General features: G+C 40.9%; 1 protein-coding gene across 1 annotated transcript in view; it reads left to right on the forward strand.

Moving 5' to 3' along the window:
- Window positions 1-3,467: 3,467 nt before the first annotated feature.
- The window catches only part of LOC138847773 (vomeronasal type-2 receptor 116-like), a 36,602-nt gene continuing 26,343 nt past the window's right edge, over window positions 3,468-13,726 (forward strand). Inside the window, exon 1 of the mRNA XM_070067568.1 lies at window positions 3,468-3,763. Within this exon, the coding sequence (XP_069923669.1) occupies window positions 3,734-3,763 (30 nt within the window). The 5' untranslated portion in view covers window positions 3,468-3,733. The remainder of the gene's footprint in view (window positions 3,764-13,726) is intronic.

The following is a 13,726-nucleotide window of genomic DNA, read 5'->3' on the forward strand; positions in this document are numbered from 1 at the left end:
GAGAGCTAGATTGGAAGAGGAGCAGCCAGGACTAGAACCAGCGCCCATGTAGTATGTCAGCGCTTCAGGCTAGGGCTTTAACCTGCTGTGGCACAGCTCCAGCCCAATACCAGGGTGTTTTGATTATAAATCCCCTGTGTTAATTCTTGAAATCTGGTATTGCAATGTCTTGTGCTTTGTTTTTGTTGTATAGGTTTGCTTTAGCTATTTGGGGTATCTTGTGTTTCCATATAACTTTTTTTATTTATAACTAAATTTTTTTTATTTATTTTATTTAATCTTTTATTTAATGAATATAAATTTCCAAAGTACGTCTCATGGGTTACAATGGCTTCCCCCCCCATACCGTCCCTCCCACCCACAACCCTCCCCTTTCCCACTCCCTCTCCCCTTTCATTCACATCAAGATTCATTTTCGATTATCTTAATATACAGAAGATCAGCTTAGTATACCTTAAGTAAGTATTTCAACAGTTTGCTCCCACACAGAAACATAAAGTGAAAAATAATAGATGATTTTTTTTAAATGATGATGAAATCAGATCAGACCTATTGTCATGTTTAATCCCAGTGAGAGTCAAGTTGGGAATTGATAATTTCTATTTTTTTTTTTTTACAGAAGATCAGTTTAGTGTACATTAAGTAAAGATTTCAATCGTTTGCACCCCCATAGAAACACAAAGTGAAATATACTGTTTGAGTACTCGTTATAGCATTAAGCCTCAGTGTACAGCACGTTAAGGACAGAGATCCTACATGAGGAGTAAGTGCACAGTGACTCCTGTTGTTGACTTTACAAATTGACACTCCTGTTTATGGCATCAGTAATCTCCCCATGCACCAGTTATGAGTTTCCAAGGCTATGGAAGCCCCTTGAGTTCTCCGACTCTTATCTTGTTTAGACAAGGTCATAGTCAAAGTGGAGGTTCTCTCCTCCCTTCAGAGAAAGGCACCTCCCTCTTTGAAGACCTGTTCTTTCCACTGGGATCTCACTCACAGAGTTGAAACTGTTAAGCTGAATAAAAACTTAAGCTACAAATTGATAATTTTGCTATTTAACAAGGAAATTATAAATGTTTACAAATGGCTTAAAGATTTGCACATGCAGTATGCATTTATAACAAACTTCTAATTGCACAAAACCCATGCCAGCTCAAAGTTTAGGTGTACACATTTACCCAGTTGAGCATTTTTAGAATTACTGCATAAATCGACTAGGTCTTCCTCTCTTTTTTTTTTTTTTCTTTTTCTCCCCTTCTTGCTTACCCTCACTCCCATCCTCTCCCCCACTCCCCCCCCCAAAAAAAAATCCTCATGAAAAGATTGCATGGACTGAGCCGGCACCGCGGCTCAATAGGCTAATCCTCTGCCTTGCGGCGCCAGCACACCGGGTTCTAGTCCCGGTCGCGGTTCCAGATTCTGTCCCGGTTGCCCCTCTTTCAGGCCAGCCCTCTGCTATGGCCCGGGAGTGCAGTGGAGGATGGCCCAAGTTCTTGGGCCCTGCACCTGCATGGGAGACCAGGAGAAGCACCTGGCTCCTGGTTTTGGATCAGCACGATGCGCCAGCCGCAGCGCACCGGCCAGGGCGGCCATTGGAGGGTGAACCAACGGCAAAAGGAAGACCGTTGCCTATCTCTCTCTCTCTCTCTCTCTCTCTCTCACTGTCCACTCTGCCTGTCAAAAATTAAAAAAAGAAAAGAAAAGAAAAGACAAGAAAAGAAAAGATTGCATGGACTGAAAAATATCCCTAAACTGAATGGACTAGGCTGCCTTGATTGATATGGGGAAGGGATTTAGTGGACTATGTGTATTGCGGCAGCAGATGCAGTGGCCCAGCATGTGGTTGTGATGTCCAACACACAGGGCAGAAGCATTTTTCACAGTGTTTGTTTTCCTGTCTTGCACTTACAAATAAGATCTATGTGAATAGTATGGGAAATGTTTGCTGTTTTTCCCTTTTTTAAAAAATTGCTTTTGTTTAAAATTTGATCACCTTGACTACTGTAAACATAGCCTATTTTTGTGCTTAAGATACTGAATGAAAAACTCCATTGTGTGTTGCTGGACTGTTTTGAAAATATTTGGTCAAATGTGTATTAATTTGGCTGTAATGGAATTTAAAGCAAGCAAAGAAACAAACAAACAAAACCCTGTGAAAATGGCCTTAGAACATTATCCTTAGTTACTTGAAGAGTTTCTAGTTTTTTAAAATACATTTTATGTCAAAAATAATTTTTATTAATTTAGAGAAGACAATCAATGTCTGTGAGAAAACAGACTTTTCTTTTGGATTTTCTTTTTGTGGTCATTGTGAGTGATTGATTTTTCCTTTTCTTACTTTCACATTCTTCCTTTGTTCTAAAACTTAGGCAGACATCTAGCTTTGACAATCATAATATGTTTTATTTTTCTGAGGGAGGAATAACTTTTAATGCTGTTTAGTTTCCTACTGTTGTTGTGTTGGTGAATTTTTAAACTGTGTGCCAAATGCAATCAATTATATGAACTGAGAAAAAATGCACTTATCCTAAAAATAAAACACTGCAAGTAGAAATTGTGTAAAATATTTCATGAATTTAACACAACTTGAAATGACAGTCTGTTAACCTTAACCTTCAAACACATGAATCAATGAAAAGCAACCAACAGATGATTGCATAAATTTATTTAATCCCACATAATTTTTAACAGGTATGAATTTAACACTCAAATTATGGATGAAATATAGAAATAAGAAAAATTTCCTAGAAAGAGGAGCAATGTTATCCATTGTGAGAAAACAAAACATCCACTCTCTTGGGCATGTAACATTTGAGAGCCATTATCAAATCCCAAGAACTCTTATTTTTGCTTAAGATAGAAAAATGCAGAGAATGTTCAACAATAAAATGTGAAATGATAAAATAGAATCCTGAGCAATAGGAAAAGAGTGAATAAAAATTGAGTGAACATTGTGAATATTCTGACAATTAGACGTTCTAAACCAAATGCTTATTTTCAAGGCAAATATAATTGAATGAAATTGCTTCTATAAGAGTTGATACATTACTGGAAAATTACAGAGAGGTCTCAAGAAAATGGCTTTGGTGAATAGATTAGAGATGCTCCTGAATGCTTGGGTAACTGACAAGTCAGATGGTATTCAACCATTTCAGAAGGTACTGAAAAGAGAGATGCTTGCCTCTTGGGTTCCATCCCTAAGTAGAAGTGAAATCGCATGTTGGAACACATCAAGGCTTTCCTGAAGGGCTTGGGAAGGTGAGTGTGATCATGGGGACAGTTTGCTTCAGAGGAGTCTCAGGGTCCTTCTACGATCTAGAGCCCTTGGAACCTCACTCACACCTCCTCCATGTGCCAGAGCTGAGGAACCACTGAGTGGAAGTCTGAGTCTGACCATTGTTGCATCAGGGCATGGCTGTGTTGTTGCTCTAAATTCCATAGTCTCTCCCTTCTTCCTGATGCTGCCCCTCTCTTTAGGTGGCTGTGGAAGAACTACCAACATGGGCTGGCCTTCCGCTTTGCCATGTAGGAGATCAATAAGGACCCCCAGCTATTCCCCTGCCTGACCTTCAGTTTCCAACTCTACAATTCTGTTACCAGTGACACGCTGAGGAGTACTGTGTACTGGTTGACTGGAAAGCATCATCTCATCCCTATCTATATCTGCCAGACACAAGGCAAGACGGTTGCCATCATTGCTGGAACCACATCAGCATTTTCAGCTGAAACTTGAATGGTACTGGAGCTGTACAAAACCCCACAGGTAAATGGGTTGTGACTTCTGGTGAGAAATGTTTCCATCTCCCACCAGATCTGTCACACCTGATGCAAGGGTCATGTGGAAGCCAGTTACACATATACTACTCTTAGTTGAAACAAATTCTGGGGAATTCGTTAGGCTGTGAGAAAGGGAAGGAGGAATGGATGCTGAGAGCCTCAGCCCAGATCTCTGTCTAGGGCCAATGTATCCATCCCCACCTGTTGGGAATGTTGATTGTTGACTCTTCATAGGAAATACCCGCAGCACAGAGATGTCCTAAGATGACTCTATGTTAGTTGTGGGGATATAAAGACCTGGGCCTGTATTTTCCATTTAGGACCCCACTGAAGACGATGACAATCCCAAAGATCATTAATGAATATTTGGGGTTTGGTTACAGTTAGATGAGATTTCACTCTCTCCCTATGCCCAGTCCTGACTTCATCACATGTAGCAGATTCATTCACAGGGTTCCCAGTTTACTTTCCATGTGCAACTCAGAGATTTAAATCTTTTTGTGTGTTTGAGGGACTGAGAAACAATTCAGGCAGACAGTGTACACCTATTCACTGGTTTAGTCACCAAATACCCACCATGGTGCTGGTGCAGATTGGCTGTGGTGCAGCCAGGAGCCTAGCATTCAATACAAATCTCCCAAGTAGGTGTCAGGAACCCAATTACATGATCCAATTGAGCTGCCTCCCTGGATCTGCATTCACATTTCAGAGATTCTTAAAGGAGACCCACGGGAAACAGGTAGCATTGTGCACCCATTACCATCAGGCTCAGACTGGAATAGCATAGGAGGATTCAAACCCTCAGGAGATCAGCACAGTAAAGAGTTGTTTGTCTCAGAGGTAACATGTAATCCCAGTTGTAGTGGGGCTGTTAACCTCTTGTGACATGCAGTGAGAAGTGGGAAACACCAATGTCCTGGTGATTCTGCAACCAGAAATCATATCTCCTTCTCTCCATGGCTTGCCATGAAGATACATGGGTATCTAACTCACTTTCATGCTATGAATGAAGATCTACATTTCTTCTAAAAGCAATAGGCATTGAAGCATTGTTTTCTCTGATCCCAGGTAATAGAGCTTGGCTGTGTCTATGCTGGACATTGTCTTCCCAATATCATTGTGTTCAGATGTGCCTGTTGGAGAGCGTGATATTTTTTTTTTTACTCACTTCCCAAGATTGACAACTCGTAATCCATCTTCATCAGATCATGGTGGTTTTCTTTCCTTTCAAATCACATATCATCCTGTTGATCCCATGCTAAATGAGCGAGACAAGTTTCCATTGCTCTCTTAGATGGCCAACAGTGATAACTCTCTGGTCTGTGGAATGCACTCGTTGCTACCACAGTTTGGCTGGATTTGGGTGGTACTCTTTGTATCTAATGATATGAAAGGAGAGCAGTTCCTTCAGAATATTGAAGCTGAGATGGTAAAGAAAGGTGTCTGTCTGGCCTATTCAGAAAAATCTCCCTGACACTAAGTCAAGGTATGCAGAAACTGAAATCTCTTGCCTAGAGGTGATAAACATTTCATCAGCAAATGTGCATATTCTATATGGTGATGTAAGGAGTCTCTATACCATTGAATTCCTAAGTGAATTCTATTTAACACTGGAGAAGGTGTGGATCATAGATGCAAAGTGGGATATTGTTGTGCTTGAGACACAACACGTGCTGCATTTTGTCCATGGAGGCCTCTCATCTTCACACCACAAGGGAGAAACTCCTGGCCTCGAATATATTATCAAGACAGTGGACATGGGCCGGCACCATGACTCACTTGGTTAATCCTCTGCCTGCGGTGCCGGCATCTCATATGGGCACTGGGTTCTAGTCCTGGCTGCTCCTCTTCCAGTCCAGCTCTCTGCTGTGGCCCGGGAGGACAGTGGAGGATGGCCCAAGTGCTTGGGCCCTGCACCCACATGGGAGACCAGGAAGAAGCACCTGGCTCCTGGCTTCAGATTGGCAGAGCATGCCGGCCGTAGCCATAGTGAGAGCTGGATTGGAAGAGGAGCAGCCAGGAGTAAAACTGGCATCCATAGGGGTTGCTGGTGCTTCAGGCCAGGGCTTTAACCTGCTGCACCACAGCACCGCCCCTCAATTTCTTTTGTAACATGTGAAAGTGCGGTATGTTTTTTATTAACTTGATGATTCAGTGAAGCAATATTTTTAACTATATAGCAAATGATCTGAGATCCACACAATTTTTATCCTCTCTGTATATATTTACTAACACATGTAAAAGAAATTATGACATTTTGGATTGGGGAGTATGGTTATTTCATTTAGCTTAATGACTTCCAGTTCCAAGTGTGCACATTTCATTCTTTCTCATGGCTGATAATTAATATTTCACCATATATATATATATATATATATATACATATACATCTTGTGTTTCCTTCATCCATTCATCAGTTGATGGACATGTAGATTGGTTTCACAGCTTAGCTATTGTGCATTGAGCTGCTACGGATATGAGAGTGCAAGTGACTCTTTCATGTGCTGATTTAATTTCCTTTCTACATCTTTGTTTGCCTACGTGTGGGATAGCTGGACTGTATCTTAGAACTAGTATTGTTTTTCTGAGGAATCCCCATACCATCTTCCATAATGGTTGTAGCATTTTTCATTCATTCCCACCAAGAGTTTATTGTAGTACTTTTCCCGCCACACAGTCTCCAGAACTTGTTATTGCTTGAAGTTTGGATGATAGCCATTCTAGCTGGGGTGTGGTGAAACCACACTCTGGGTTTTATTTCCATTTCCCTAATGTCTTGTGATCCAGAGCATCTTTTCATGTGTTTGTTGGCCATTTGTATTTCATCCTTTGAAAAATGCCTGTTCATATTCCTTACTCCATTTCTTAAGTGGATTGTTTGTTTTGTTGTTGTTAAGTTTCTTGAGGTCCTTTTCCCCCCAAAGAAACCTTATGTTTAAGGAATACAAACTCCATGCATTTCACAAGTACAACTTTAGGAATGTAGTGATTCTGCCCAACATTTCCGCCCTCCAATCCTTCCTTCTCCTCCCTCTTCCTTTCCTATTCTGGATATTAATAATTTATTGGATATTGGATGTATATTTTGTAGATATTTTCTCTCATTGTGTAAGCTGTGTTTACCTTGATGGGTGTGTCCTTTGCTGAGTAGAAGTTAGTTAGTTTGATGTAATCTCATGTGCTTATCTTTTCCTTTATTGCCTGTAGTTCTGGGGTCTTATCCAAGAAGTCTTTGCCTAAGTCAATGTCTTGCAGTGTTTCCCCAATGTTTTCCTCTAGTAATTTGATGTTTTCAGGGCTTAGGTTTAGATCTTTGATCACTTATGAATTGATATTTATATAGGCTTTAAGGTAGCAGAATGATTTCAAGAGTCTGCATGTGGAAATCAAAGTTTTCCAATACTACTTGTTGAAGAGACTGTCCTTTCTGAAGAGAGTGAGTTTGGCTCTGTGTAGCATTTTGAATTATAATTTAATAATGAGAGGTCATAGAATAATAATATTTCTCACTGTAGGATGAAATGCTATAAAATATCCTAATATAGCTCATTACAAAGAATAGGAAGGAAAAAAATTGCCCAAACATATTCTTTTTTATGGGAATGTATGCAAAGCTAAGAAATGTGGATTACTGATATATCTCATAGCAGTTATGTCTGCTATAATGTTGTATATATGTATGCTATAGCTCATGTGCTTTGTGAGACATTGTTGGGGAAAATAAAATTGGGTCCACTTTATATCATAAAATGACTCTGAAAAATGAAGCAATGTCACAAAGAAAGCCTGTCACAACCAGTGAGGACAGTCTGTGAGCCTATTGTTAAATACAAGATCACAGAGCTTGCATGTAAGCACAAGGTACATCTGCTGGTTATAGATGGATTTGCCTGGATTTTAAACCTGGCTTGCTTGGATCTATTACCCATATGTAGAACAGTATCAGGAACTTCGCCATACGTATACATGAAAATCCACTAATCAAATTATTTGAGGAAATCAAATTTAATGTGTCACAGAAGGAAAATGTATATATATATAGTACATTATATATGTTTAAATTTACACAGTTTACTGCACTGTGTAATTTTCATGTTTATTTTTTTTTAACTTTTATTTAATGAATATAAATTTCCAAAGTACGACTTATGGATTACAATGGCTTCCCCCCCATACCATCCCTCCCACCCGCAACACTCCCCTTTCCTACTCCCTCTCCCCTTCCATTCACATCAAGATTCATTTTCGATTATCTTAATATACAGAAGATCAGCTTAGTATACATTAATTAAAGATTTCAACAGTTTGCTCCCACACAGAAACATAAAGTGAAAAATAATAGATGATTTTTTAAATGATGATGAAATCAGATCAGACCTATTGTCATGTTTAATCCCAGTGAGAGTCAAGTTGGGAATTGATAATTTCTTCTTCTTCTTCTTTTTTTTTATTTTACAGAAGATCAGTTTAGTATACATTAAGTAAAGCTTTGCAACAGTTTGCACCCCCATAGAAACACAAAGTGAAATATAATGTTTGAGTACTTGTTATAGCATTAAGTCTCAATGTACAGCACGCTAAGGACAGAGATCCCACATGAGGAGCAAGTGCACAGTGACTCCTGTCATTGACTTTACAAATTGACACTCTTGTTTATGGCCTCAGTAATCTCCCCATGCTCCAGTCATGAGTTTCCAAGGCTATGGAAGCCCCTTGAGTTCTCCAACTCTTGTCTTGTTTAGACAAGGTCATAGTCAAAGTGGAGGTTCTCTCCTCCCTTCAGAGAAAGGTACCTCCTTCTTTGAAGACCTGTTCTTTCCACTGGATTCTCACTCACAGAGATCTTTCATTTAGGTCTTTTTTTTTTTTGCCTGAGTGTCTTGGCTTTCCATGCCTGAAATACTCTCATGGGCTTTTCAGCCAGATCCGAATGCCTTTAGGGCTGATTCTGAGGCCAGAGTGCTGTTTAGGACATCTGCTATTCTATGAGTCTGCTGAGTATCTCGCTTCCCATGTTGGATCACTCTCCCCTTTATTTATTCTATCGGTTAGTGTTAGCAGGTACTAGACTTATTTATGTGCTCCCTTTGACTCTTAGTCCTTTCATTATGATCAATTGTGAACTGAAATTGATCACTTGGACTAGTGAGATGGCATTGGTACATGCCACCTTGATGGGATTGAATTGGAATCCCCTGGTATGTTTCTAACTCTACCATTTGGGGCAAGTCAGCTTGAGCATGTCCCAAATTATACATCTCTTCCCTCTCTTATTCCCACTCTTATGTTTAACAGGGATCACATTTCAGTTAATTTTCAACACTTAAGAATAACTGTGTATTAATTACAGAATTAAACCAGTCATATTAAGTAGAACAGACAAAAAAACTACTAAGAGGGATAATGTATTAAGTTGTTCATTAACAGTCAGGGTTATGCTGATCAAGTCACCATTTCTCATAGTGTCCATTTCACTTCAGGAGGTTTCCTTTTTGGTGTTCAGTCAGTTGTCACCGATGAGGGAGAACATATGGTATTTGTCCCTTTGGGACTGGCTTACTTCACTCAGCATGATGTGTTCCAGATTCCTCCATTTTGTTGCAAATGACTGGATTTCGTTGTTTCTTACTGCAGTATAGTATTCTAAAGAGTACATATCCCATAATTTCTTTATCCAGTCTACCGTTGATGGGCATTTAGGTTAGTTCCAGGTCTTAGCTATTGTGAATTGAGCTGCAATAAACATTAGGGTGCAGACCGCTTTTTTGTTTGCCAATTTAAATTCCTTTGGGTAAATTCCAAGGAGTGGGATGGCTGGGTCGAGTGGTAGGGTTATCTTCAGGTTTCTGAGGGATCTCCAGACTGACTTCCATATTGGCTTGACCAGTTTGCATTCCCACCAACAGTGGGTTAGTGTCTCTTTTTCCCCACTTCCTTGCTAGCATCTGTTGTTGGTAGATTTCTGTATGTGAGCCATTCTCACTGGGGTGAGGTGAAACCTCATTGTGGTTTTGATTTGCATTTCCCTGATTGCTAGTGACCTTGAACATTTTTTCATGTTCCTGTTGGCCATTTGGATTTCCTCTTTTGAAAAATGTCTATTGAGGTCCTTGGCCCATCTCTTAAGTGGGTTGTTTGTTTTGTTTTTTGTGGAGTTTCTTGATTCTTTGTAGATTCTGGTTATTAACCCTTTATCTGTTGCATAGTTTGCGAATATTTTTTCCCATTCTGTCGTTTGTCTCTTCACTCTCCTGACTGTTTCTTTTGCAGTACAGAAACTTCTCAATTTGATGCAATCCCAATAGTTGATTTTGGCTTTGACTGCCCGTGCCTCCCAGGTCTTTTCCAGAAACTCTTCGCCTGTGCCAATATCTTGAAGGGTTTCTGCAATGTTCTCTAGTAACTTGATGGTGTCAGGTCATAGATTTAGGTCTTTAATCCATGTTGAGTGTTTTTTTGTGTAAGGTGTAAGGTAGGGGTCTTGCTTCAACCTTTGCAAGGTTGGCGGAGAGAGAATCTCCCAACCTTTTTTTTCCTTCTTTCCGGTAGTGAGTCTGCTGCACTCTCCGGCTCCCCTCTAGATTCTGACCCCCGTTTCCCCGCCAATGTCTCGGGTTATTGAGTTCACCTCCCCTTCCAGCGCCAAAGTGTGGACTCAGAGCCCTGGACGTCCCAGCTCTCCCCGCTGGTGTCTGTGTGACATGCACTCCCCTTCCTGCACTGGTGCGCAGACCCTGCAGCTCCCGTGGCTCCTGCGGCTTGGCTTCCACACGGTGGGCGACCTTGTTCTCCCAGTAGGTCCTCCGATTCACAGCCACTAGATCCAGAAGAGTTTCCTCTGCAATATTTTCCTGGTTCTTTTTCTGAGGCTACCATAACTCCCCTTTTTAAACTAAATTTTCCCAGACTATCGGTGCGTGCCCACACTATTCTGCCATCTTCTATCTCCAATCAATTTCCATGTTTATTACAATAATAGTTGACATACTATTTTTGCGTTGGTAGCCTCAATATTAGAAAAATAAGTATGTTGTCAAAAAAGGCTTTGGAAGATAAGATTATAGAATATTTATGAAGTTCTTGGTTCAAATTAATGAAGAAATGATGACAGTTGTTTAAAGAATACGCCCTCCAGGAGGAGCTAAGATGACGGGATAGGGAGGGAGCTTACTGAATCCGGGAGAAGACAGATTAATAAAAGTGAAGATAGTGGCTAGCATTACTAGGCTAATCTTCCACCTGCGGTGCCGGCACCCCAGGTTCTAGTCCCGGTTGGGCTGCCAGATTCTGTCCCGGTTTCTCCTCTTCCAGTCCAGCTCTCTGCTGTGGCCCAGGAAGGCAGTGGAGCATGGCCCAAGTGTGTGGGCCCTGCACCCGCATGGGAGACTAGGAAGCACCTGGCTCCTGGCTTCAGATTGGCACAGCACGCAGGCCATAGTGGCCATTTTGGGGGTGAACCAACAGAAGGAAGACTTTTCTCTCTGTCTCTCTCTTTAACTCTGCCTGTCAAAAAAAAAAGTGAAGATAGTGTAGTCTCAGGGAAGAATTAGGAAAAAATGGCAGAAGACACTCCTCTGTAATTAGAGGGACTTGGTGGACCTATGTGGAAGGCACAGGTACCTGCACAGTTATCTGCCATGGGAGCCTAATCCATTCACATCAAGGTAGCATGTGCCAATGCCATCTTACTTGTTAAAATGATCTGTTTAAGTTCATGATTGATCAAAAAGATAGGATTAAGTGTCAAAGGGATTACAAAAATATGAGCAGTGTCTGAAGATAATAGCTGATAGAATTTAAAGGGAGAGAAAGATCCTACATGGGAAGCAGGATACACATTAGACTCATAGAATGGAAAATGCCCTAAACAGCACTCTTGCCTCAGAATCAGCCCTTATGGCACTGTATCTGGCTAAAAAGCCCAGGAGAGTTTCTCAGGCATGGAAAGTCAAGACACTGTGGCAAAAAATGACCTAAATGAAAGATCTCTGTGAGTGAGATCCCAGCAGGAAGAATGGGCCATCAAAGAAGGAGGTACCTTTCTCTGAAGGGAGGAGAGAACTTCCACTTTCAATATGGCCTTGTCTAAACAAGATCAGGGTTGGTGATCCCTTAATAATTATAGAGTGCCTATCTTTGTCTCTTTAACAGTTTTGCTTAAAGTCTATTTTGTCTGATATTAAGATGGCTACACCAGCTCTTTTTTGGTTTCTGTTGGCATGGCATATCTTTTTGCAACCTTTCACTTTCAGTCTGCATGCACCTTTGTTGGAAAGATGTGTTTTTGTAAGCAGCAAATAGATGGGTTTTGTATTTTAATTCATTCTGCCATTTTGTGTCTTTTAATTGGAGAGCTGAGGCCATTTACTTTCAATGTGACTATTGATAAGTAGTGACTTTGCTCTGCCATTTTCCCAAAGATATTTCAAAAATATGCTTTGAACTTCCTGTGATCTTTTACTGAGAGATTTTCTTCCTTTTCCTTCTTTCGTATTGATGATAATGTTTTTTGTTTTTCTGTGTGCAACACATCTTGAAGCATCTTTTGCAGGGCTGGATGGGTGTTTACAATTTCTTTTTTTTTTCTTTTTTTTTTAAAACTTTTATTTAATGAATATAAATTTCCAAAGTACAGCTTATGGATTACAATGGCTTTTCCCCCATAACGTCCCTCCCACCCACAACCCTCCACTTTCCCACTCCCTCTCCCCTTCCATTCACATCAAGATTCCTTTTCAATTCTCTTTATATACAGAAGATCAGTTTAGCATATATTAAGTAAATATTTCAACAGTTTGCTCCCACACAGAAACATAAAGTGAAAAATACTGTTTGAGTACTAGTTATAGCATTAAATCTCAATGTACAGCACACTAAGGACAGAGCTCCTACATGAGGAGTAAGTGCACAGTGACTCCTGTTGTTGACTTTACAAATTGACACTCTTGTTTCTGGCATCAGTAATCACCCTAGGCTCTTGTCATGAGCTGCCAAGGCTATGGAAGCCCCCTGAGTTCACCGACTCTGATCATATTTAGACAAGGCCATGATCAAAGTGGAAGTTCTCTCCTCCCTTCATAGAAAGGTACCTCCTTCTTTGATGACCCATTCTTTCCACTGGGATCTCACTCGCGGAGATCTTTCATTTAGGTGTTTTTTTCCAGGGATTCCAATTCAATCCCATCAAGGTGGCATGTACCAATGCCATCTCACTAGTCCAAGTGATCAATTTCTGTTCACAATTGATCATAATGATAGTACTAAGAGCCAAAGGGATCACATAAACCAGACTAGTGTCTGCAAATACTAGCTGATAGAATAAAAAGGGAGAGAACAATCCAACATGGGAAGTGAGATACACAGCAGACCCATAAAATGGCAGATGTCCTAAACAGCACTCTGGCCTCAGAATCAGCCCTTAAGGCATGCGGATCAGGCTGAAAAGCCCATGAGAGTATTTCAGGCATGGAAAGCCAAGACACTCTGGGTGTTTACAATTTCTTTCAATTTCTATTTGCTATGAAACATCTTTTTTTCCCACAGGCCAAGTTAGGCAGTGAAGGAGAGAGACAGAGAAGAGAGAAAGGTCTTCGTTTTCCGTTTGTTCACCCCCCAAATGGCTGCTATGGCCGGTGTGCTGCAGCCCACACACTGTGCTGATCTGAAGCCAGGAGCCAGGTTCGTTCTCCTGGTCTCCCATGTGGGTGCAGGTCCCAAGCACCTGGGCTACCCTCCACTGCTTTCCCGGGCTACAGCAGAGAGCTGGAATAGAAGAAGAGCAGCCAGGACAGAATCCAGTGCCCCAACCGGGACTAGAACCCCGGGTGCTGGTGCCAGATGTAGAGGTTTAGCCAAGTGAGCTGCAGTACCGTCCACTCTGAAAGATCTTTATTTCGCCTTCATTCACAGATGTTTTTTTTTTTTTTTCTCTTAGGACTTGGGTACATAT

The sequence above is a fragment of the Oryctolagus cuniculus genome, assembly GCF_964237555.1.
Source record: "Oryctolagus cuniculus chromosome 16 unlocalized genomic scaffold, mOryCun1.1 SUPER_16_unloc_1, whole genome shotgun sequence".
In the NCBI taxonomy this organism is placed as follows: Eukaryota; Metazoa; Chordata; class Mammalia; order Lagomorpha; family Leporidae; genus Oryctolagus; species Oryctolagus cuniculus.